At 43.2% G+C, this 27,233-nt stretch overlaps 1 protein-coding gene across 1 annotated transcript in view; it reads right to left on the reverse strand.

Moving 5' to 3' along the window:
- The window catches only part of LOC131879431 (uncharacterized), a 38,855-nt gene extending 13,768 nt beyond the window's left edge, over positions 1 to 25,087 (reverse strand). The window contains exons 1-2 of the mRNA XM_059225757.1: positions 24,862 to 25,087; positions 20,521 to 21,153 (exon numbers count right to left, since the gene is read on the reverse strand). Of these exons, the coding sequence (XP_059081740.1) occupies positions 20,521 to 21,054 (534 nt within the window). The 5' untranslated portion in view covers positions 21,055 to 21,153; positions 24,862 to 25,087. The remainder of the gene's footprint in view (positions 1 to 20,520; positions 21,154 to 24,861) is intronic.
- Positions 25,088 to 27,233: the final 2,146 nt, after the last annotated feature.

The raw sequence follows: 27,233 nt of genomic DNA on the forward strand, positions 1-27,233 counted from the left end.
ATATGCCTGAGCAAAACGCAAGCACCCACTCACATTCACACATTCCTAGGTGAAGTATATGGTGCAAGGGGGACATCCACACACACTGGGCTAGCTAGCCTAATGATGATGGGAGCATGGCATAGCAGCCAGATGGACCAGACAATTTGGTTGCTGGTCACACGTACAGTACAAGGCAGAGGGTAGATTCGTTTGTTCAGCAACCATCTTTGACGGGTTCCAATGTCGGCTCCACAAGTCATGAATACGACGTACTTGGATGAAAAAGGGGGACCGAGATAATACTCGAGGTATTGTGGAAAAGAGGAGGAGGAGGAAAAGAAGAGGAGATACATTGCACTAATGATAAGGTACTTAACAGTCTGTCAGTCAACTTCCCCTTCGAGACTTTTGGTCACGGAGTTGTGGAGGTAGCCCTCACTTGGCAGTGAATGTAATAATATGACAACGGGGGGTGAGGGCGCGATCCTTGCTTGCGACTGGAGGTGAATTCCAAGGAGTAATTTGGTCCTTCACAACTTGGATTGGCTCTATTCGGTTCGAAGTCGAGAGCTCTTTAAGGGTCGAACAATTTTGCCGCTAGTTCATCCATCTGAGTGCCCACAAGCGACCAATGCCCAGATTGACTACCTCGTGATAGGTACTGTGGTTAATGGCTCATTTTAATGCGACATGAGGCTACAAATTAAATGAAATGCTTGGGGAAAATTCAAATTGATTTGAATCCACATTGCCTCAAGTCGTCTCGACATGGACTTCGGATATGGTTGGAGGGCAAGCATCCGCAATATTTCTTGCGACCACTTCCAGTTTCGCCTCGAGACAACCACGAAGAATCAAATTGCAGATTAGAGCTGACGAAACACCCAAGGTGTTAGGGTTCGGTAAGAGATGGAGGCCATGTTTGGGTGAAGAAGAATGAGATAAAAAGTTTGCTTCATCTAAAGGAGGTCCGCTGGGAATTCTTCTTCTCTTCAAGGAGGATCGAGGGGAATTTGGAACCAAGTCAGGTTGCTGTCGAGGGTTTGAAGAGAGGAAAAGAAAAATACGACAAAAAGCTTCCATAAAATGAAAGTTCCAAAACGCCCTTTCCGTAGCACACTCTCCAGCTTTCTCTCTCTCTTTCACTCTCTCACTATCTTTTGCTCGCTCTCACTACGCATACCGTAAGTGGGACTAGCTTTGGTTCTTCTAAAGGTTAAAGTCAAGAGGAGTAAAGGGGAGTGACGAAGTCGTGGATAAAAAAGTTGCTAGACGAACAATCAAGTTCGGTCGAGGTAGGTAGCAGTTCCCGCAGCAATTTCGTGGATTAGGTGGCTCAAGCCGACCTTCATCGAATGTCTTTTCAAGACAACATGAAACAACAGAAAAAGACTAATAAGCACAATCCATTCCCAGTCCTAAATGAGATCCCCATTTACTGGGAGGCTACAAAAAAGACCACAACTCTTCAAGAGCCACGAGGGAGAGTCTAATTGGCATTGTCCACGCCACGCCGCAGCACCACTGTTCTGGTTTCATTTTCCTTCTCCGACTGTTTGTGCGCCTCACACTACTGATACGAGTATGTTCAATATCGGGTGCGTGTTCAGCTGCCTAATGCTATTAGTGGAAAGGGACTCCCGGTCCCATTGCAGAGTGCCAATTTTGTTCCTCCAATCCCGATTCTACTATCAAGTGAATACGACTCTCCAGCTTTACCATAAAGCTCTGCTCTCAGGGGTCGTCTTGTCGACTATACATATTCGTAAACATCACATGGTGGAATGGGCACACATGTACAATTGGGTTGACGTAGTTCGGAGCACACACAATCATTGTCTGGATCCAATGAACAACCAGAGGCTTGGTCAACATTGAAGCACAATTACGAACCGGTGTTGTCACGAATATGGGATCCCTCGCTCTAATCATCAAATCGCATTTGATAAAGATAATACCAAGTGGCAACACTTAAAATAAACAATGTAGCTATTTAAATATACTTAGTATCAAGGGGAACAATCCGAACCGAACGAGTTCCAAGGCATATCTAATGTCTAACCTTTAATAGAAAGAAACGAGTAAGCATTTGTTAACGAGTTTGTGCAACTGATTAGCTGGGTTCCCTTAAGCCTTGAGACATTGTTCTAGGAATAAAAGATATGTTCCAAATTTTCTAGACTGTATCTTGTGCGTGTCGTTAGATGTGTCGCCGTATGCAGTTCCAATTCTCTCTGAAAATACGAGATATTTACATTGTTTGCCTTTGTCGCTTCTATGTCATGAGAGCTTTAAAAAGCTGTGGAACAGGATTTGGCTTCAATTGATTCCTCGATGGGAAATCAATGTCAAATAGTCGTGTCTACTGATTTGGCAATAAGCAAAATCACGATGCTCCACGTCATGATTGAGTGAATGGCCACAATTTAGTTCGACATCCCATCAACGAGGGCAATAAGAGCGCTCTTCTCGAATATACATGTACGGTAACTGAATCCTCGCCGAAAGCTGAACAGGGTATCCTAAACATTGAACAAAAACTATCGAAACCTGATCCATTTCCCATAGTGTGCTCCGACAACAACTTAAGTCCAACAAAGCCTCTCTTTCTTTCTGTTCATTTTCCCTCTGGTGGCGATGCAGCAACACTATTCACATTTACACACTGCACTACTCTGTGCAAGTTCCGAACGTGCGTAGGATTGTTCAGCCAGAGAGAAAGACCCCAAATGAAAGAACGAGAGAGAGAGAAAGAAGAGAGAGAGAGAGAAAGAGAGAGAGAGAGAGGACCCACTCTCAATAGTAACCGGCTCTTCGAACGCCGTGTTCATTCTTTTGCGTGGCTCTGGATGGAATGGTGGATGGCGTGAATAAATTAGGAGAAAATTGTGGAGTTGAAGCTCGAACATGAAACAGAGCTATCATACCATGACCAAACTTTGCCCATTACATGCCTTCTTCTCTCTTCAACGACATTTAACCTGGACGGTCGTTTTCTCTTCTTTTATCACTCTAGTGTTGAATAGGACATAAAACTTGTTTATTTATTGATCAATAGTATCCAGCAAGCTCAGAAGAACCGCAAATGTTCACCCAAACGACAAGCAAGCAGAATCTGAACTCAACACATAAGTTCGTTCCCTTTTGTTTGCCTTTGAGAATGATAACCCTGGACAAGTGAATGATTTCTTTTAAACCGCAACATTTCCCCTCTATTTTATCAGCATAATTTCCGGCAAAATTGACTGTGAGCCAACGGAGAGTCAGCCAAGTGTGGGATGGCACTGTCATGCAGCTGCTGCCAACACTACTCACACTGTCCTATCAGCTCATGTGGCCCAGAGAGGATCACACACACACACACATACACATACCCGTATATACACAGAGCAAGCTCAAACGAGCAACATTTGAGAAAGAAAGAAAGAGAGAAAGAAGAAAAGAGGAAGAGCGAGGGAAGGAGGGAGAGAGAGCGAGTCACCATTTATATCCTCCATAGAGAGAATGGACCACGAGAGGCTTTTCCTTCTACGGCTTCGACCAGAGAGGGCTAATCAGGGTATATAACTCATCCTAGCAAAGAAAGGGAAAGGGAAGGGACGGAACACAAGAAACTTGGAACAAGGAACATGGAACTTGGCTTTGGAGAAGAGAAGAGGAACAAATGATAGGCCAAGCAAGATGTATAGGACCATTAAGCATGAAGCCATTCTCATTCTCAAAGTGTAGGACAATATGTATTCACAAGCACGGTGCAAAATGAAGTAAATGCAAAAGAATAACATCCGGGCCTTGCCACAACAACAACAAACGTCAAGTTGCAACAATCTTTGGTTAGATGGGTTCGTGGCTTTATTACCTTGTCAAGCTTAAACTCAAGAGCTCATGAATAAACCATTTGCAAATTGACGCCAGCACGATTTGGGCACCGAACTGTACAACACATTGTTTGAGTTCGTATGGTACCATTTGAGCACGGTCAATGAGAAGTACTTAAACATTGCTCAAAAACCTCCCCACATTCCTTTTCCCTTCGTTTGGATCACCCTCTCTAAGGCATGTGCAGCGTGGCCAGGTTAATGCTCATCTTTGAGAGCCGAGTAATTAACCTCGGCCCCCTTCTGAGTCCAGAGGTGTGGTAACTATTTATCATTACGAGGGAAATCTCAGTGACCCGACACAAAGAAGCTAAGTCTTTGAGAACTCCACTAATGCCAAAACCCATCAAACAACTCAGTTGTTGTGTCACGGTTATGAGCCCTAGATAACTGGTCTAAAAATCTCGGCTCTTTAGCCCTCCTCCAAATCAAGCACCCATTTCACAAGGGACCGCAGCACGATGTAACAACAAAACTGGTCAAAGCAGACCACTTTACGAAGTTACCGTTCACGAAAAAGGCCAATTTAACGAGCTCACTCATTATGTTTGGCACTAAATACACTTACTCTCTTCCTATAAAAAACCTCTACAATTACTATTCACGTTTCTCGAATCGTCAGTTTCCAAACTTGGCAAGTCTTCAATTCAAAACTTGCAAGTGGCTGATTTCATGGGCAATAAAATGCAATAATTGAAAGAAAAATGATTGATCTTGAAGTAGTCATCGCCATTATCACTTTCATCATCATCATCATCTCCCTATTGGCTAGTGCATAAAAGTGAAACCATTCCCTTTTCGGACGGTAGCATGTGCAGTCACTTTCTTTCTCCTCGAGTCCTCGATATCGTAATGTACATGTTAAAAGTATAGTAAGGACGAGTATGCTCTGCTACAATTAAGCACACAGCTCGAATGTGTGTTCGTACACTTTTTTTAGAGGCGACAGACACTCTCCAAACCCCGCAAAATCCCAGGAGGGGGCTCACTACCATTCATTTGGTACATAAAGGCTGTGTTAAAAAAACTAGTTACCTAAAACAATCTGTTTCAGTCTCTACAAAATCATTGTTATTGGCTATTTTGCAGGTGGATGTTGGTTTGCCACACTGGCAATATGACAAAATTCCGTGACCATGATACGAACACCAGTTTGGTTAAAAAAAAAACATGGTGACTTCATCTACCACGAGACAATGTGGACATCAAAGTCACACAACCATCTCCGCATCGAGATACGTCGTGAAAAAGACTTAATGAATTCAAGCATCATGTGGCAGAGACAGCGATCTGAGTTCACCCCACCCTTCCAAAGTATAGAGTCGTTCGTGCACCCATTTTGCATTCGTCTCCCTTCAACACTATCTGTCTTGCCCTCATCCTTCCTTCCCCCTTCATTCTTTGGTCCGCGACCATTTGCACTTCTCGATCCAACCAGTGCAAAGCAGATAGAGGAAAATGTACAGCCGCTCCTTCTATTGGCGCAATGGAGCCTTATAAGACCAAGTGGTGCTCAGCTAACTTCGACGAAGCTCCAAGGGAAGCAAGCACACACCAGTATCAAGCTGAGAATGGGAGTTCGGAAGCAAAGTCATTAATGAAAAAACTTCCAAGGGTAGCCGCTGAATGACATTACAGGGCCATTTGAATCGCGCGTCTGGCTGGAATGAGGAAAGAATTTGAGCAAGTGGGCTGGAAAAGGTTTGGATTGCAGTTGACACCAAGGAGGAAAAAAATAAAGTGCGTTATTTCAATACACCGATAATGAACAAGGTAATAACTCAAGCGTCGAATTATTATTCAAAACATGAGCAATGATGTATTTTAGCTAATTGTAGCTCTTGCCTTGGCACACACGTAATCGGTAATTCATTGTTGAAAATAGGCTATAAATAGGGAATTGCCATCGTTTGGTGACATCCAAATCAGGTCAAAAAGTATGAAAAAAAACACTGATTCTCAGAGAATAGACGGGTTGTACGGGGAAGGTTGTTCCATTGCTTGGGTCTCAACTTTTACAGTTATCAAATCAAGATGGTTTCCGCCACGGCCTTAGTTCCCGTCTTCCTTTTCTCAAACTCATTCTCAAACTCCTCCTTGGCTCTTCAAAGCAAACTACCTCTCCAGCTTTAGCCAACAAAGTCCTTTCAAAACTTTTTTCGACAAGTCTTCTTGCTAGGATTTTGGGAGCCTCTGGTTGAAAACTGTACCGCACTAGTCACTACTATGGGAATGGAAAAGTGCAGAGTTTTGAAAGGAGAACGAAGGAAGGCCCCCAAACAGCCTAGGGCATTTCTAACGGCCTCCTCCTCCTTCTTCTCAAGCTATTGTGCATGAAGGCGGCAAGCTCGACTAGGTTCAGAGTCTACCTTAGACTGATAAGTTAGGTTGTTCAATTTGAGGGAAGAATCAATGAGGCGGCGGCAAGAGATCACACAGCATAAAACGAGTTTCAATGCTTTTAAAGGCTATCTGACAACACCTCAAACATCGTTGGCTCACTGAAAGTTTTTCGTGTCATCATCTGATAAACATGGCCATCACCTGGTAGCATGCAGGTCGTGCTAATAAGAAATCATTTAGAAGGATGAAGGATGTTTATTTCCCCTTTTGACGTAACTATTCCACTTGACATCAAGGATACTGTGGAGCTAGACTTGAACATATATCTCTCTATCTCAGATTTCTTACACGATCGTTTGGACCGCGCAAGACCCTTGACCAAAATGACCCCTGGCAACTTCCTTTCTGCTCCAACAGACATGCAAAGCCTTTCCCATAGATAATGCTTAGAAAAAAGTTTTCAACTTCTCTTTTGTCTCTTCTGTTTTGTGCTCGCTGGGACGACTTTCATATCCCTCGATAGGCTCTTCAATGTGGAAGCACATAGAGAAGAATTTACGAGACCCGGAGACTAAACTGATTTGATGGTCAGCCCAGCGCAACAAACCGTTGCGACAATCGCAAACAGCTCATACAAAAGTGATATGGAACCGAGAAACTTGGCGTGGATGTATTTTCAAAACAGTCCGTGTCTTGTCACGGTCAGAATCATTCACAGCTCAGACGACAACAATCATTAGGAAGCCACAAGGCAGATGTGGGAACATTTTTCAAATTTGTCTAATCCCCTCCCTTTGAAGTACCTTTATCCATTGAGCTCACAAAATACCTCCTATTAAAGTTCCACCGCAGATTAATTGTTCATGTTAGGGCTCCATTTCAAGTCAGATTTGCTAGCTCCAGGCTATCAATCCTGTTAAGAGCTGAACTGCTACATGCAAACCCAAGTAGATACAAAGCTGAGCGAGAGTCAGAAAGACGAGGAAGGAGAGGACATGATGAAGATCATCATCATCATCTCCCCAGCAACTTCGAGTGTGATTTGAGTTGGATGCATCTCCTGCAAGATTTGAGCATGATGTCGACTCACAAGATCATCCGAGTCTCACTTGCCCTCTCTGCCTTCGTCATCTTCTTCTTCAACAACAACCTTCTTCGCTTCCTACACCGCTCTCGCTCTCTCTCTCTCTCTTTCTCAGTCTCCTTCTCTCTCTCTCTCTCTCTCTCCCCCACACACATATCTTCTCATCCTTTCATGTACTTTAAGTCGTACGAGTACAAACAGTATTCGCTTACGCTTCATCTTCTCTTTGCTTTTGGCTTCTTTGCTCGAAGGAAGATACTTGAGCTCTTTAGTGGGCACTGAATAGTTTTGGCAAAGAACATGAGGGATGGAATTAAGTGCATCTGATTTATGAGCAAAAATATTGAATGTAATTGGTAGTGGAGTTCCAAGTCGACAAAGTGGGATTTGCCTTGACACACAAATGACAGCTGAAACGGATACTCAGTGTATTGAGCCGATTCCTATAATTGTTGTTGACCAGTAAGCTGGGGAAAAGAAACCTTTCAATTTACAATCAAAGGATTCGCCATGGCAGAAGTGAGTAAGTAGTCTTCAGCTTCTGGTCCAAGAGTAAATATTGAACAAATTTCAAGATTTCTGTTGAGATTGCTCGTTCTATGTTCCCCTTCCTAGATAATCTCTTCGGGTACTAATCTTGTCTCAAACAAACACACACACACACACGCACTTATCCCACCCATTTCATTTTCAAACAAGTTTATTTAACATGTCGTCTCTTGCTCTCCTTTTCAACCTCGAGTGAGATGCTCCTTTCGCCCTATTCCATTGCTCACTCCTGGCTGGGTGGCTTGCTAGCAGGGCTGTACGGCCGCATGGCTCCATACTTCTTGAGCACTAACTCGGGATCTCGTCCAATCTAGTCGGATGAGAGTCCCTCGAGATGCTAGTGATCGTAGAGTTTCCTTTCTTATTGATCCTCTCGTTTCATTTCAGCAAGAACTCCACAAGGCTGGTCTTAAAAATGCTGCCAAGTTTTCAAACATTGCTCACACACAGGCTGCTCTACTCATGAGGGCGAACACCGAGGTAATGGGATGACGGAGCTTCTGTCTTTTGGCGTTGACTGCCACTAAAACTCTTAACGGATTAAAGCGGGCAGATTTGCTGGCAACTTTAAATTAGCCTTTACTCTTTCTTCCTTCTCTGTTTTTTTCTACCCTTTTTGTACAAAAGCATGGCTCATCACGATCAACGAAAACCCAGGCCAAATTGGCGAGGGGGGGGTTGATTCGGTGCATTTTGCTGTTGGTATCCATATACAAAATATCAAACTAGTGAATGTAAAAAATGGGCTAAGGGAATGGAGTTGTAGGAATAGGAATGTGAGCCTAGAGGGTACCATGTGGAGCATAAATGCCTCCTCACTTTATGAATCAATGAGCCTAACTATTCCCTTATGAGAAGAGGAAATGATCTGACCGAGAAGCCGAGCGTAAAGGCCAACATGAAGCGCCAATTAGGTCTGGAACGAAACATCTACACGCCATTATGGCGTTTGCCTCGATTTGAGGAGGAAGATAATCATCATAAAGTTCTTGATCACGGAGATGGTGAAGCAGTCATTCAAAATTTTCCCAATCCCAGAATCATCGTTTGTTTAAAAAAAGGAGCCTCAAGCTAACACACATTTTGAGTGTTGACGTTGCCAGTCAATCCTTGAATAACATATTTAGAAACAAATTATTGACTTTAGCTCAAATTCATTACTGACTGAACTAATTTGACCGGTTACATCTTTTGCGCATAAATGTGTCGCTAGAAGCCTCACTCAAACATATCGGCAAAAGCTCGTTTTCACACAATTAAAATATTTTAACTTTATATTTTTGAAACATCACATTTGACTTGTTCTAATTCGAGATTGAAGATTTTGGCTACGGCAGTAGCTCTCATAAACTTGTTCTAATTGGGTTTGTAAAGCTTCCCTGACACGCACCTCTAGAAGTATTCCGTGCGATGCACTACGTACTGACGTGTGAAGCCTGAAACAACGACTTGTTCATGAACATGTGTGGACGACAATACTGTCCATTGACAGAAAAGGTAGGCATTAAAAGTGTTCTCGTCGTTGCGTGTTTTAGCAGAACTTTATTGCACTTGCGAATTGTGGGAATTGAAACACAAGATTCATTCAAAAGGTGCGAAGACAATGATAAATGTTGCTCATCTACGGAATCTTCACAGACCGAAATTGCACATCATACGAATCTTGCTATGTCAAGATAGAGTAGCAAGTAATTTGTTGAAATGGACGTTTCAGAAAGTCTTTGGGTAGTAAATCTGAAATGTTATTAAAAACTTTCGAGTCAAGTTTCTAGAAGAGCTCGGTGGCATGAGATAGGGTTCCAACTGAACCTTGGCCTGCACTCAAACGAGAGGGGATCGAGTGTTTCGATGAGAATAGTGGCACGAGCGTGTGGTCCCGTGTGATCCAAGTGAGGTTTTCACCAAGTTCTCTTCTGGTACCAAATGGGACTTCTTGGAAGGACTCCAATCCTTCAACTTCTTCCAATTTTAAAATTCCACTGGAGCACTCGCAAAGAAAACTGATTGTAAGCTCCTTATCCTTGCGTTCTTTCATGTCCGGAGTGAAATGGAACGAGAAAAGGGCAAGATGAGAGGAACTAGATCGAGTTCTTTGCCTTGCGTGACACAACATTACCCGGTCTTATCTATTTTCTCGTTTCTTTTTCCTTTCCCTCCTCCTTGCTAAACTGTTCCAATGTGCCAAGGGGCAGTTCACGGGCTTGCTTTACACACTCGAATCGCCAAGTCCTTCTTTCTTTTCCTTTTTCTTCTTCACTTATTCCCATTTGCTCTTATAGTAATATTCTCCAACTGGCAAGCTTGTCGGCAACATTGCATGGCAAGATCTCTTTTTGAGGAGTAATAACACGAGTACTCATGATATCAAAGGAAAAAAGGGTCACAAAGGTTCTCGGAACAACCAACTTAAAACATAGTCAACAAACGGAATGAAAGGAAAGGAGCAAAGAGCAAAAAGGGACATGTCAACGGGAAAGGGAGAAAGAAATCAAACAGCTACTTGTTCTTAATTGTTCATGCATCTGTCGCATATTTTGACAGACATTCGACGTCAGTAGCCTTTAATACCTCCATGACTTCCAACTAGATTGGTGTTGTTGGCCTAAGCTATTGAGGAAAGGGAAGGATCCCCATCAAGTTTTGATTACTTTACACAAATAACCAAGTTGAGCAGAATAATATGGTTCAATTAAACTTCTGCAGGTTGATTCCTCCGGTTCCCGCATTCTCGTAACTCAATCTCTCGAGAATCTCTCTCTCTCTCGCTCTCTCTCCCCTTATTCTACCTTCGCCTCGTCTTCTCGTTCCAAGTGAGTCTGTTCTTCACCTCCCGCTAAGCCCTTTAACGATAGATGGTGTGGAAAGGGCGCAGATGAGAGAAAGACGAAAAGAGAATAAGCTAAGCAGAAGAAAGAAGAGCAAAAAGAAGTTGGAAATGTTGTGCTGTGGGTAAACTTGCTTTCAAAGAGGAAGCACCAGAGTTCGAGTAAGCAGGGTGAAAAAAAAGTTGCTCGAGGGGAGGGAATACACGTCATCTACTTCTCGTCTTCCTTGGTGGTAACTGGCAATCGCACATTGCTCCTTCAGTCTGAACCCTATCCCTCATGAAAGTGAACCGCTCAGAAATGCAGCAGTACTGTACTAGGAGTGTAGCATAAAATGATGGGTTCGTCTTAAGCTTAGAAGTGGCTTCCATGAGGGGGGAGGGAGAAGGAGGTTCCATCGCCTGTTTTGACAAGAGTTTGCAGACTTAACACGTATAGCAAACGGGGAAGGATTTGTTTCGTATCCAATTTTTGTCTCCTCCGTTTGGTGGCATGTGGAGCATTTTTCGAGTATTTGAAATATGATCTGTGCGTGTGTGTGTGTGTGTGAGATAGTTTAAGAACGGTCATTAATATGGTGTTCACATTGTGAAGTAACAATAACGACATGATTATTAACCACGCCGACATGCATCACTTACTGAACACATACGATTTGCTGCCGACATCTTTCAGTTCAGTCAATGAGTTGAATCATACCTAAAATAAATCCGTAGCAAGTTAGAGGTCTCAAAACTTGCGATATTTGTGGCAAGATATCACTACGTATATACAGCATAGAAAACGATCTCATCAATTCTGTATGTGGTGTGTGACAGAGCCGTCAATCGTCATCAACGCTGAGTTGACAATTGTGTGTAGAGACGCTTTAACGCAACCACGCGGCAGTTTTGAACAAATCCTAAAGTCTCACGTCACTTCATGAAGATCTAAACTGCTTCGAGAACAAGCGACAAATCAGCTGAGATATGGATGGGCGACGAGTGCTTGCAGTCTCGAGGCAAATAAAAACTTGCTAGGAATGTGTCTTTCTAAACAAGAGCATCGAAGCTGAACGTATTACGAATTTCCACTTCACGTCTCCTTCTCTTCAACAGCAGCACGAGTAACAGTAGTAACATCTCGCCCCCCAGTAGGAGCAAAAACAACATGAGAGGAACAACCCAGACCAAGGGCAAGAAAGAATTCCGAGGTACAATGCATAGAGGTATCATCCAACAACAACAGCAGAAACAACAACAGCGCGAGCACCATTTCCCCACCAAGGCATATTCTTCGCCTCTATTCCCGCAGTTTGGTATCACTTCGACGACGAGGCGAGCGGAACATGTTTTTGGCCTCTAAACTTCCCTCCCTCATAGCTCATAGAGGCAATATTCACAAATAAGAGCGTAAAATGCATGAAATAGAATGACGAGCTAATTAAATCTGACTCTCGATTGCGGCGAATGGTTTGCAATTTCGGGTCGTATTAGATCAAGAAATGTTGAAGGCAAATCGAACGACTAGAGTATTGAACTGATGTTTCTGAACAACAGAGCGGACGAGTTCCACTCCGATCGTTGTGGGCAGAGCGCTCAATTTGTGTGCACGAAAGTGGAGGATGAGGCAAGCTGCTCCTACTGCTGCTGCTGCTGCTGCTGCTACTGTCGTTGATGATGATAATGGTGAGGAGGAGGAAAAAGCTAAAGGGAGTGATAACTTTCAAGTCCACACTAATCATTTGACGAGCCATGATTATTTGTTTGCTTGTTGGGCTAAGATGAACAGCCACATAGCAGACACATGACGAGGTAATTTAAATTTAGATGGAAATCCAAGTACTCATTCACTTGCTCAATGGCCTCTCAAGGTGGCCGTTCAAAAAGTGGCGAGTTTGAAAACCACGTCTCCCATTTATTTGTGCTCGCAATTATCTCAACAATCTATTTGAATCTGGGTGGTTTTCACGAGTTCATGTAAATGTAAATGAAAGCGTTGCTTACGACAACGAAATCACGCCCAATATGCAAAGTAAGTCTCTTCATAATTGCTTTGCAATAACCAGTTTGAAAGCGAAAATTATTCCCGAAATTCGCCGATTCTACGAAAACTGGAACCCGGAATTTGAAGAGTCATGCCAATGTCTGAATTTTGGTTCAAGGAATCAAACTGGTTCAATCCGAACCGATAAGTTGGTGAACCAATTGGGCGACCGCCGAAATGATCGTGAATCCAAACCGCATCAAGCTTTCAATCCGTTAGGATATACTCAATAATCCTTTATGTGTGAGAAATGCAAATCTTCTAGTGCATTATCGTAAAGAGGGTCGGTCTAATCTCTAAATCCATAGTCAATGATCAACAAAAAGAGATAGAGGGAGGAAGGGAAGGGAAGGAAGATGACTGCGGCGGTACGTGCAGTAGCACCCCAACTACATTCAGTAGAACTAGCAATAACTGAAGTACAGTATGTAGCGTAGCACAGAACATCCGTGGCATCTCTGTTGATGAGCTTATCCCTCCACACAATTTAGTAGACAGATGTCATATCAATAGAGCTCGCCCACTCGTACAATGTGCAATGCACACTGTAACAGTGTGCCGATATACTGAGAACAGTCATCCACGTGGGGAGCATTCTGCAACGAGCTAGATCAGTCATAAAATCCAATTGACAGAAAGGGTGTGCGGGAAAAGATTGAGGACCGAACTGGGGGAAGTCTGACGCCTTTACTGACACTTCAATCCAGTGAAAGTTCAATGAGGAGGGGCGTTCCTCAGAAGGCGATAAACTGCTTTCAGCCAAAGGAATAGCTAGATTGCAGGTTACTTGGTCCAAAGCGGCTCTTTATCAACAATCAGGGCCTCGCCTTTGAAATAATGGCAAAGAGGAATCAAAGAAAACAACCCTCCATCACAGCATAATCAGATGCAAATGGAGAAAAGCACACGATGCAAGCAAGAAGTTTGGGGCCAAAAAGTTTTTGCAACGTTGTCAAACTTCATTTCTTGTACTCGAGAATTCGGGAACGCTTTAAAAAAAAGCTTCATGCTGATCTGAACACCTTTCAATTCCATAGCTACGTAGTAGATAGATTACACGGCTCGATACGTCAATAATCTTACAGTTCAAAACGCAAGGTTTAGATAATAATGATAGGTTCAACTCTTTGAGTACGTCCGGATTTGTTGGTAAGCGCCCATATCATTGCTTTAAAACTAATCGGTTATCAAGCACTGAATGTGCATGATGAAATATCTCTCTGATCGTGCATTGTTAATGAGGTCTGATTCCTTCTAACTGCTTCTTGGTTCGGTTCGATTTCTCTCTTTTTCTTTACTTCCTCCTAGACTTCGCACAGTCTCTCGATCCAACTTCTTGAGTATTCAATGGATGCCCATTTTTATGTTGTTATCTCTCATGAAACGTGCCTTTTGACTTATTGGAGGCCAACCTGTCACTCTGGATGAATGAACATGAGTTGAGGTGAGAAGAAGACGATGAGGAATCCTCGGCCAGCTTTGCTAGCTTTGCCAGCTTTGAGGAGGGCGAAAGAAAGAAAAACAAGATGAGGCGAAGGCGAAGGCCAGAGAAGATCTCGGGAATGAACTGAACCGAGCTGAGGGCGACGCTGGATGTGATCTGCGGTGAGGGCTGGACGAGGTGACACTGATTTGAGCAGTTGTGTTTGTCGTTTTTGAGCGAGACCAAGAACACAGAACATTTAGTGTGAGATGAATGAGAGGGTAGAACGAGAAAATATTTGTTTTCAATACGGGAATGGCCAAAGGAATTCGATTTGCACGGTCAAAGTTACAAATCGTGTAACTAGCGTATGTTCTATTGGCATGCAATCGGCCAATGGCTTGAGACATCATGGACAGGACCTAGTCAGATTGCATTTACTCGCATGTTGACATTTGCCTACATTAATCTCATATCCAATCTTCAAACATAACGGATGTGCAATATGATGAAGAGCGACCCAAAGCGTCACACTATCCATGTGTCTTGTTCCACGTAAGACAATTAGCACAATGTGCAGAACAATAATAGAATAGAATATGTAGAATACCTCATTCGTGGTATCCCCATTCTTGGAAATTCCAAACCTTCAAAATTGAGAGCAAGACTTTGAGCAAGGAAACGATGATCCTCTTGATGGCAAGGCCTACAATTGAGGCTAGCTGGAAATTATTGGCCTTTGATTTTTAATTTGGAGTCTTGCCTTGCATTTGAGTGTTGTTCAACATCGTCAACTCACTGGAGTACGCATTCTCGAGGGCTTGCTGGTGCTTGCCATTGCGTCCAATTTCATTCCTCTCCAACTCATGGATATTTCGAATTATGAACATTTTCTCTCACGAACCATGCCAGTCCACGCCTCTCATTTGCCTTGCACGAACTATGGGACTCGAGAGATTGGTCGTAGTGGTGCATCAACTAATGGTTTTATGTGCTCGGATTTTCGCCTAGTCCTTCTTTTTGCCTTTTGTTCTTGCATTTCGCAAACAAATGTTCATTTTCTTTGTCTCTTAGATTGCAGCTCACCCCTTCCAGTCCTAATACTACTGCTACTGCGTTTTACCCTACGTACTACCAACACTACTACGGCAACGACTTCTACTACGACTCCTGTCATTGCTGCTACGTGTAGTTCACCTCTTCAAAGCACGAGTGCAATGGTTTTGTGGTCGATAGTGGCGTTGTCAGAGCTATTGTGCTAGAGGTTGGTAAAATTTGGGACTACTTCAAAACTCTAATAGACGAGGGTAACATGCAGCAGCAACTTAGAGACGAAACTTTTCCCCTTCAAACTAGAACTTTGCTCAGATACAACAATATCAAGAGGACAGTGGCCGTAGACAGCTCATCGAGCTTGAAAGAAGGGGAAAGACGAAGAAGAAGAAGTAGCAGTAGTGGAGGCAGAAGACACAAGCATACACGAGCAAACGAAGAAGAAGCAACAAAAAAGTCGCCGTGGCAAGAACTGAGAATGGATGTCTTTGTTTCAAAGTGATGGAACTCTGCCATGTTGAGTGTAACTTTCCCCAATGGAAACCTCAGTGTTCTATTGTGTTTATTAGGATGAGGAGAGAAGATTTCAATTGGTTTCCGTGGGCGATTATCTCAACTTAAGAAAGTTTTACGTCATATCTGATCAAGTGGTTTCTCTATTCCTCATTACCACGGCGTTTCTTTTGACTCATTAGATAATTCAAAGGAAACATGTACAGCTTTAGTTGGAGGAATCAAAATTGTTGATCTTTTAACTGAGAGTTTAAAACAGACTGAAGGATCCATCATTTCCGACATTAGACGAAGTAATTGTGCTATCATTGAAATTCAATCCCAACACCGAGGGAGATTCTCTCTCCAATCTTGCTCCTTATGCCTCTCTCCTAAGAGAGACTACTTTACTTTACCTATCAGAACCAACTTCGTTGTGACTTCCTTTTGAGGCGTGAAATGCGACGCATCATTGGGTTTTCATTTCGTGAAAGCTTTCATTCCACTACCGTGGACCAACCAGCTTGCTACCAGCCTTGCTACCAGCCTGACTCCCTCTCTTTCTCCTCTCTTTCTTTCTTTCTTTTCCATCCTGGAGAGTTCTGTCCCCACATTTCGTCGCGTACGACCACGGCCAAAGGGTGACTCGTCCCAGTTCAGTGCTGTCATTTCGGAAGGTCTCAAGAGGCAACTTCATGCAAATTTGATCACCCACTCTGCTCCCACCAGCAACTTTAAACCCATGTGGCTCTCACGCTTTGAGAACCTTATCATCTTGGCAGATTTTATAAAAGCATCGTTAGCTGACCTTGCGAGCTCCAGGAGCAGCCAAAAAGAGACCAATTTTCAAACTTCAAAACGGAAACAAAGGTCACTTACGGTTGCTTCTTTTATTTGGCCACCAATGGCGTAATAATTAAGCCCGTACACATCGATTATTGCCTGAGCGCGAATTGATCAATGAGTTCAAGAGCCCTTCTCACTTTAATCTTTCAAACTCGGAAAATAAAACGACCAGTTTGTGTGTGTGTGTGCGCTTGTGTTGGTGCCAAAGAATAATGGCTACGCATTCGACGGGATCAATTAGCCACAAGTGTGGAAAAAGGACTTGAACAGAGACCAATTGAGCAGCCAACCAAGCCAGGATTATTGGAATAGAACAGCTGCTGACAACAGACACTATTCTGCAGAGTAGCATTTAGGTTGAGGAAGGGAGGAGGAGGAGGGATAGATAGAAAGAAAGAAAGGGAAAGAAAGAGGGAAGAGAAGAAGTGTGGGGGGGATATAGATTGGACGGAAAATGCCACGAAGCAAGGTGCACAAGGGCAAACCGAGCAACCAACCCGCCCACCAGTGCACCACTCAACAACCCACAGTTCCCGATGTCGGTTCACAAAAAGCCAAGGAAAAGGGTAATTTGAAAATCAAATTGCACGTGAATGAGCGCGAGAAAATCGAGCACTACTTTTGGCCATTGACACGCCAATAGCCACCAGTTTAGTTTGTGCTTCAAGACCTAGAGATACATATTTGAAGCAATTCAAACCGTTTCATTGATTAAAAGAGGAGTTCAGAGGAATAAGATGATGTGTACAATGTTTTAAGCACCTAAAGATACTAATTATCAACTACCAGAAAAGACTGTTGTTGACTAGTGGCGGGGGAAGTTGTTACAAGGACGAAAGCCATCAACCAAAATAGATAGCATCTATGACAAAAGCCATGACGAGTCCTTCCAGTCTCGTCTCATTTTGTCACTCCTCCAGTACTTATAAATCTCTCCCTTAACTAAACCATTTCTGATATATAGAAGACGCACTTGAAACCGCAATTCCAATTGGAGAATGATGAATTTGCCAACATATATTTGAGGTCATTCTTGCCACCAAATCTCAAGTCAATTGTAGAACCATGTCCGTGTGTGGAGACGAGATTTATCAAGGACTACTCTGCTCTTGGCATGGAGTAGCCACTGATCATAACGATAATGGCACTAATGGTAGGATGGCAGTGTAGTGTTCAGCATGAAAAAACGCCAGCTAGCCAGCTTGAGAACCAGGGTGCTCGTTCACCAGCCACCATTCAACAGCAATACCAGTAGTGTGAAGTGAGGAGGGGGAGAGATAAAGCAAAGAGATAGGTGGACGATATACCCTCTCTGAAGTTTGTTTTGGTGGCCAGGGCTCAGAAGCAATATGCAATAATTTGCTGTCTTTTACTCTCAAGATGGTCTGTATTCAATCTTTAACTAGCCTTAGGCCTTTCCCAATACCAAAGCCCAACGAACATCTTCAGCTCAATCTTTTTATGAACGTTGAGAGGAATGACCACTTCACGGACAAAACCACAGAGTACCTGAATTGGAGGTCTACAAAGTAGACGTACAAAGTGTACCATTTGGACCTGGGAGCCTTCCTTATCATATCACCGTTGAGGTCCAGAGAGGATCCTCCCCTCCCCTCTCTCCTTTACAACTCTGGCGATCGCTGAACATTCCTCTTGAAAGCGAGTCTTTTCTTTTCCATCCTAGCAAATTACTTGATCCCCTCCTTGAAGGCAGGCGGAATCAAGAATCAAGGGTCTTGGGAATGATGATTATGATCATCATCATCATCATCATCATCATCATCATCATCATCACACAAGATTGAGATGGTTCCATCCTACTTCTAACCTTCCGACGAACAAGAGGAGGTGGTGGTTGCTTGTGAATGAAACTAATTACTAGTTCATGAGGGCTAGTCGATCTTATCAAAACTGTTTCATCATGCTTTATTGCTAGTACACGAGAGGAACTCGTTGTTCGTAAGTCGTCTTGTCCGCAATCCATCGAGTCTGTCCTTCAAAAAGGAAGAAGGATTTCTCTTCAACTTCTTGAAACTATTAAGTGGAGGAGGCCTCCGAATCATTTGTCATACTAGGCTACACTACGCTCTAATATGGACCGTCTCGGAAAACTAGATTTCCGTGACATGAAAAGAATGCCACACCATAGCATCAAATCATTAAGGCAAAGACAGGGATAATTGTACTCCACATCCTCTCTAAGAGGTACACAATGATTAGTAATCAAAGTAATATTTGTTCAACACAACTTAAGTTAAGGCATAAAAACCAATATTACGAGAAAAAGGCAAACATGCATTTCAGTTGCGTTTTACAAAACAGCTCTTAATTGCCATCACATGTAATCAGAGGTGATCTTCATTAACAAAAGAGGTGTTACTACTGACACATGTAGGAATTGAATTCTTCACGATGGCTAATTTGAACCACGATGACAGAATATCGTTCACTCAAAAGCAATTTCCAAAAAGTTGTAAATGGGCTCAGCGTGAGGTTTGAATCCATGACAGACGGACAGTTTTTCGTCCATCCTTCCATCCATCTATCCATCCATCCGACCATTCCACCTTAACAGCCCGCCAGCCAACCAACCAAACAACAAGCCTGCCAACCAACCGACCGACCGACCGACCGACCGACCAACCAACCAACCAACCAACCAACCAACCAACCAACCAACCAACCAACCAACCAACCAACCAACCAACCAACCAACCAACCAACCAACCAACCAGCCCACATATCCAACATAGCACAGCAATCCACTCGCTGCTGTGTAGTGGAGACTCCACGAGGTTTTTATTCTCAACAACAGTTTCTCAAAGCAAGAGAATACGACAAAGAGCGAGAAAAAAGATAGATGGATCGAGGATGGTTAGAGATGTATGAACATCGCCAAGAGAGAGGGCGAGAGGAGAGGGGGGGCAACACACAAACACGCTTTGCTTGAATTCTTACACGTCCCCAAAGTCGGCCAAACATCTAAATGAGCTCATAAGGCAAGAGAAGTGGCTAAACAACATGCGATAAAAGGCACAGCCTCTGAAACACTTGTACATGCAATCGATGAATGGGAACAAAAAGTTAATTGTTCAAAGCAACCTGAACCGCCACATAGTCCATGATTTTCCCTCCTCCCTTGCCTCATTTAATGACAACATGATTATATTTGGAATGGCGCCTTCAACCAATTCGGTCACTAACTCACTCGCTAAGTCGTTCTTGTCTCCCTCCTTTAGCCGTACGAATTCGTTCGCTCTCATACACGCGCACACACACACACACACACTCATATAGTTGTACATACGTACTAGCTCCATTACTGCCTTCAGTAGAGATCTCTTGAAGGTTTGAGCCAAGAGAAGTTGATCGCCGCCTTCTTCACGTTTCGTTGAAAGAGCGCTGAGCAATGAGGAAACAAGCAGATAGAGCAAAAGCTTGGGCACAGAAAGCGTCAAAGATTCAGACCCACCAGCATGCATGGACGACAGCAGAGGGCAGCAAATGCAATTTGCGGTGTCTTTGATATATTGGCTAGTTCAAGGTGGTAGTTAGAGAGCATACAGAGTGAAGGTAGAGAGAATGCTTACACCGACGACCAGGAAGGAGAGGAAGATCACACTACGTAGATCTATGTTCATCTCGGTTTGGAAGAAAATTGTTGAGGAGCAAATAGATCATCCTAAAGGCTTTCCTGATCGTTTTAGCGATGGAAAAAAATCACACTCCAGAATGAGCTTTTACAATAATAAAACATCAGACCTGTCAGTATTTGTCACTACAACTCACAACTCTGCGACAAATTCTCCCGTATTCATATTGAAAGCACTTGAAGCAAATGTGAAACTAATCATTCATCCATGACCGCGCATCCTTCATAATCACACTTGCCATTGGATCATTAGCGGGCTAGCTTAGCGTATTCAGGTATAAAGCAACTGAATCACTTGAATATAAACGTTATACGCTCTGTACATCCTGAACTCGGTGAATCCAAATGTTCAGCACCTCAAAGCTTACCTTAATTCGTTTTGAAGGTGGCTCTTGCATTGCCTTCTTCAACAGAGATTCAAGTCTTCCCCCTGCTGGTCCAGAGAAGGAAAAAGAGGGCGGTCCTGGAGGGTGTGGGCTGCTAGCGTTACTAGCGCTGCTACTTCCCCCACTTCCCCCTGCAGCACAACGGTCTTTGCTTAAGGGCGAGGCTGGGAGAGAATGTGACACTTCCTTTCGCTTATTATCACTTTTATGTTTCTTCGATTTGTGCTTCTTCGGGGCACTAATTGAGGTCAGGCTCTTGCCAACCACAATGCCACTTGATGACGTTGAAGAGGTAGTCGTCGTGATAGTGGAAGAAGTGCCCAAAGAATTTGGATGCATGGACCGCTTGATTTTCATTTTCAGAATGGGACCATTAGACATAGACGACGTAGAGGAAGACGATGACGCTGGAGAGGCTGGCAATGAATCCATTTTGGCCTCATGGAAGTCCGTACCTGGCCCAGCGGCGGAAGACCCAGCGGACACTCCAGAAGAAACAGACCCTGCAGAGGCCATGGTTCACACCTCTTTCGGTCAAAAACGCCAGAGATGGGTAATCCAAGCTTTCATAAGATTCGTACAACCGGGGAGGCGATCCTTAACCGAGCCATAGGCCTGTAAAATCAATTTGATTCAAGCTCCAATTAAACACTAGGTCACCAGATTTTCTATTGCAGATAACACAAGAACCAAAAAAAGCTAAATTATTGACGTCATACCAGCAATACCTTTAGTACAGCAGCCAGCTGAGTCAAGTAAGACGCGAAGAAAACCGGTTGGCATGAAATCAATGTCGAACATTCACAAGAAGCTAATCACTTTTAACTTATCAGGCTTCCACTTCCAAAGAGTAATGATTGAAGCCTTCCCACTTACAACCTCCAAAACTATCACATCAGCGCCACTTGTCTATATGCATCGTCATCAAAAGAAAAGAATTTAGACGAACCTCGAAAAAAGAGGCGTGGGGGTTATTCACTAAAAAGGGAACCAAAATTGAAATTCCACAAGAGTTCAAAATCTGGTCAGAATTCAAAAGTTAACCAAAATCATTTTAGAAGTTGAAATATGGACCCCCATTAAATCCATGTTTAACGTGAGCCCAAGACCGTGTTGTAATGCCATATTTGAGTTATTAAAATTCTTGACCGAAGAACATACGTCAGTCAATGGTCAAACTATCATGTTCATGCATTCAGATATGAACTATGGGCAGATGCACGCCTCAAGAAAGCCCATTTTACTCGCCAACAGGGACTGGATATCATTGAATTGAAGACACGACTGATTTGATAATCAAAAAGTCCCAAATATTGGAAAACGTCAACATTGAATTGCATTTATTCGTCGCATTAACATGAGTTCAAAATATAGCAAACCAGAATCATACATATTGCATCTACTTTTCTTACCTCATCAGAAGGTAGTATATAGCTTCATGGTCATAGAGAAGGTGATATCCAATTTCAAAATTATGGGTGTTTTTTGCAGAAAATTATGTGGTTCTACCCACTGCCTTAACGCCCAAGATCACTCCCAAACTACTCATTGAGTGAGGACGATCGCACTACCAAGGTGAGCCAAATTCTCGCATTTACTCTCTCTCCTTCTCCCTCCCTTCCTCCCTCCCATTGCTCGATTGTTCACCTGATCTTTAACCTTGCTGGTCGCCTCTCAAACCATCGTGAGATTGATCTTTGTGTTAGGTCGGATGCCGTTTTAAGCCTCAGCTTCGGCTTCTATTCCTGAAGGAAAAACTGCCCTCGCCCTTGCGTTTTCCAAATCTGTAGAGATGAACGAACTTAAGGCAAAAAAAATAAAGTTAGATTGCATTTGAAATACTATCTATGAACTCATTAGTTCAATTGTTTACGAGGCATTATAAGCTAATAGCAAGTTAGGTAAATATTAGTCATAAATTCATAGTTCTTTGCTCTTGAATGTTCATACAACGTAAGATAATGTTTCAGCCATATGCGTAGACAAATGCAAAACGATAAAACTCGTAAAATAAAGAGTTTATTGTAGAGGATATTATGTGATCGTCGCACTTCATCATTTGAAAAGTAATTATGATACAGCTACAAAGTAGTTTCTTGTGTATTCGCCACACGTTACACTTTTTTGCCAATAGAACACAATTATCAAACTATTTGCGATGCACAAAGACGACAAAGACGTTCGATGTTAGAACAATCTAAAATCTCCGCAGCTATAGCGCAAATTTGACGAATGTTTGCTTAATTTGCTTCTCTTTGAGTCACACTCAGCTCTGAAGTAAACCAAAGCATGTGGCATCGTAAAATACCGCCTTGTTAATGAGTCTCGAGATGAAAGGTCTTTAGCACAAATGGAAAGTTAAACTCGATTTGATGCAATTCCTTTGACGATCTCCCAGAAAATCAATTCAAGGGATTAAAACCCCAACGTGCTGTCATCCTGGAGTACAGTAGATTACCCTATCTTACGTGCTCTCGGCATTCAACGACCCTGGCAAGGTCTGAACGTACTTGGGGGTCTAGTTCTTGCCCAGATCTCGTGGAGGAGAGGGAGCATACGTAAACAAAGCAATCAAAGCCTCATTAAGGTCTGGGAGCCAGGGGAAAAGAAGCGAAGGAATATACACAAAAGAATCACCCGAAGAACTTTTTTTACGGGACAGCCATCTCACAACTTGATATATCAGTATCTTTTTTTCACCGCATATTTGTCTTGAATCATTTTGTTGTCACTACAGTGAAAAAAGCTCGTGCGCCCGGCTACGTACAATATTTCGAACTGAAAACCGAGGTTAAAAAAGGTGTAATTCTATTACACTTGCCAAGGCTCGAGTTCAATTAGATTATCGGTCATCATGCATTAATGTCATCAATTAATATCTAACCTAAAGTGCACCAATAATACTCCATAAAGACGGAATATGCCCTAACTACCTAGCTATGAAGCCTCTTATCACTAAAAGTATATCTCTTCCCGGGATCCAATGCATAGAGGGGCCTATACAATAAAATAATTGACTCAGACTTGACATTTGATAGTAAAGCCCGTTCTGCTCCCCACAGTACTGATTTGATGGCAATTTATCAGACTCAAACAACTCGACTCATTTTTTCCGCGGGCCATTTGCCAGACTATACGGGCAAGGAACACTCGGCAGCTTTTTGAGAGTTCGTGTGTGCATGTGTGCGTGCGTGCGTGCTTGTATGCGCGTCTATGTTTGTTCGTGTATGTGTATGTCTGTGTGAGTGTGTGTGAGTGAATGAACAACGTCAGTAAGAGCACTGAGCATATTAGGGACTGTGTAAGAAAGTAGGCGTCGGGCAATTCAAACTTGATTGCTTCTCATATAGCCTGTAAATGTCGGTCTCTAGATCCCGGGAGCATCAAAGAAAAGTCGTTCATATTTTCGTGGTTTTTTTTGTTTAAGTGATCAAAAACAATTGCTGACGAGATCGGGGTCGTGTTTAATGATCTTCGCGGATGCATAGGATTGAGCTGAGCAACGAGATAAGACGGAATATGTGCCTTCTATGTCTTCAATGTTAATAAGACACATGATTACGGACACTTCATCCTTGACAATGACAGGGATCATAATTGTAATTGCTAAAGGCTCAAACTTGATTCAATACCACTTGAGCATTCCTCGGCGGATTCCAAATGGATGTATTAGATCGCAGGATAAATATTCTTCCTTCCCTCCCCCTCTCGATTCAATAGATTTCCAGGGATAGGGAAACTTCCTTGAATCGGTTCAAGGTTTACTATCAGACATAGTTCAACCTTTGAATCGATTACAGCTAGCTTACGTTGTGGTCCTCTGCATCAGGCCCACTCTCGATGAGATTTCTTGCTACTTTTGGCAGAGCTAATTAGCTTGACTTGTGAGTAACGTGCAAAATTATGCAGTTTGTCAATCCAAATCTGATTGTATTCCTTTAAACATTGGGTGACAGGCCAAAGAGAACGAGAAAGGGGGGGGGATATTCGGGAAAGAAGGAGAATTCTCATACAACTAGAGAATGAGTCGAGCACCAAAGGCAGCCAACACATGCATGCACGCACACACTTCCTACATGGTGTAGATATGAAGCACGCACACACCGATAGGATAGCAAGAGACCCACGGATCACTCGTCGTTCTGCTCTTCCTCCATGAAGATCTAGTAGCGTAGCAGCACAGCAGCCTAGAAGCCAAGGGGGTTAGCCCGGTTCCCAACGGCAGGGGTCAACATCACAAAGACTCTTAAAACTATTGAGATGTTTTACATGTTTGTCCGTGGAAATCGTGATGGAAAAGCCTGGATATTTGAGCTCACTTACCATGGGGTGTTCACAAATGATTTAAAGCACTGGTTCACTCTCGTTTGGGCCTAGATTCACTTGAATTTGATTAAAAATCCTCGCCTCTCCTTCACTGGCAGAGCTCTTTGAGTCAGAGCCCGTTTCAGATCTCTGTTTAGAGCGGGCTGCGCCAACAGCGGACTTTACAGACACAATCAGCTGTGGCTCGCTCTCCTGGGCTTGTCGCAGCCCTGTCGCTCTTCGCGCCTGATCTGGCTGCCATCGCACCTCCTGACTCGTCGCCGTTCTCCTTCTGAAACGCTCTGAGTCCCTCCGAAGAGTCGTCGGCATCGGCCTCAGCGATGATGGGTTTGTTGTGTACTGGTAGGCTGAAGCCAAGTCAGGCTGGCTCGAGCAGGACTGGAAACATTTCAACACCACTCACCAGTCACTAGCCGCCGACCCCCCGCACCAAATCTGCGAAGGACCGAGTATGGATGACGGTAAGAGAAGGCAAAGGCTGAAATGGCCGGGCTCCGGGCCGCTCCGGGCACACAAGAGATTTGAAAGGCTCGGCTAAAGGGATTCAATCAGTGGAACTGTGATGGAAATGTCGGGATGGGGCAACTAAGCAAACCATATCCATGACTTGTCCCCGTCGAATATGTCCTCCGGCTGGAAGCGTTCACTCACGGAGCTTGATATTGGATCAACCATCAAAGAGCATCTCCGGCAAAATTCTGAGCAATTTGTTTGATCAGGGTCAAAGCAAAGAAATTCAATGGTTTCGCATTCAACTTGCCACATCTTTCCACTTTGAGAATATGCGTTTTTGTTACCATTGCACACACAATATTTGTCCCTACTTGGACTCGAGTTTCCTCATCGGTCTTTTGAACTTTGTGGGATAAAATTCTTGTCTAATTTACGATATGCTTCAGTTGATTCGGCTTAGTCAAGATAATTATGATTGATCTGGCTTCCATCTCAATTTATCCACATAAAAACAAATCTTCTCTCAAGATGTTTGAAAAGGTGTGAAATTGGCATAATATTATTTCATATTTTTGTAACTAACTAATTAGTTAATCAAGTTTTGATCACCCACCATATTCCAATCAGTTTTTTTTGCTACTAGAACCTCGGGCCATCGCCTCAGATCTTTAAAAAAAGTTTTCATTGAGCGACGTTTGGATGGGAGCTTGCTAGCTAGGTCCGTAGCTTCATAGTACAGCATGGATCCAACGCGTCTGACGGTGAGGGAATGCTTGAACGAGCCTCTACACGTACGTACGTACATTACTCGCTTAGGCTGAAGGATGTGGATTGGAAGTTGGATGGATGTTCAACGAGAACCGTGGAGGCGCCAGAAGATCAAGCTCCATTGCCAACTGAGAACCATCGTCATCATCATCATCATCATCTTTAGGGTGGAAAGTCACGTACGGTACCTCAATCAGGATCGCCGATTAAGGGTTTACAATAGGACGGTTTTGATTTCAGATCTGGCTTTATTCATCGAAATACCATTGCTCCATGCATTGAAATTCTTTACTAGGGAAACGATCAAGATGGTCGACGATGCCAATGATGTCGTTTATCGGGTAATCAGAAATGGAAAATCTCGGGTCCGCCTCTTTCATGCTTGATAGCGTGATGTCGGTTACACTTGTTAAGCAATTTGTAGAGCAATTATTTGGGAAGCTACGCTCAAGGGTATGTAAATGCTGCAAGCGAAGGGTTTAGTTTATGCAAACGGCAAATTCAAATGATCAAACTCTAAGGGTCCAACACACTATTTGGCTGCCCCTTGGACTTAACTTTGTCGAGGTGTCGTCCAAAGTTGAAAGGGGGTTTGCCTGACTGAGCAGGGCCAGGAATCCTATCTCTCAAAAGTTTCAACTTGCTTGGTTATCATAATAACCCAAATGGTAGTCAGTAGAATAATTGACCGACCGACAACTTCGGTTCAAATCCCCTTGATCCCAAGCACTTGGTGATTGAACGAAGATTGTTGATGATCTCGCAAGACTGTGCTTCTATTTCGTGTCAGGCCCGCGTATCGACATTTGGCTTATTGAAGATGTGGTCATGCGATAACTGCATCTCACACATAAGATTGAGAGGCAAAAGATCCGGACATACGAGACAGTTGATGGTGTTTTAGATTTCCTCCATGTTTACTTTCAGATGCATGCACAGTACATTCGGCCTCACTCGACCCTCAGAGATGAAACGAGGACAAACAAGCAAATTGGAACTTGTGTCTCTGTTCTCATATTGGTGTGTGATGAAGATTGTGCTTTCGGTTTTTTTTTTGTGCCGTAATCTTTATGGAATGGATCTTGGTAAAAGTTTCCAAAGCATGAAAGGACTTGTTTGTCTCAACTTTGAGAAGTTTCACGTTTCCT

This window comes from Tigriopus californicus, chromosome 4, assembly GCF_007210705.1.
Source record: "Tigriopus californicus strain San Diego chromosome 4, Tcal_SD_v2.1, whole genome shotgun sequence".
NCBI lineage: Eukaryota > Metazoa > Arthropoda > Copepoda > Harpacticoida > Harpacticidae > Tigriopus > Tigriopus californicus.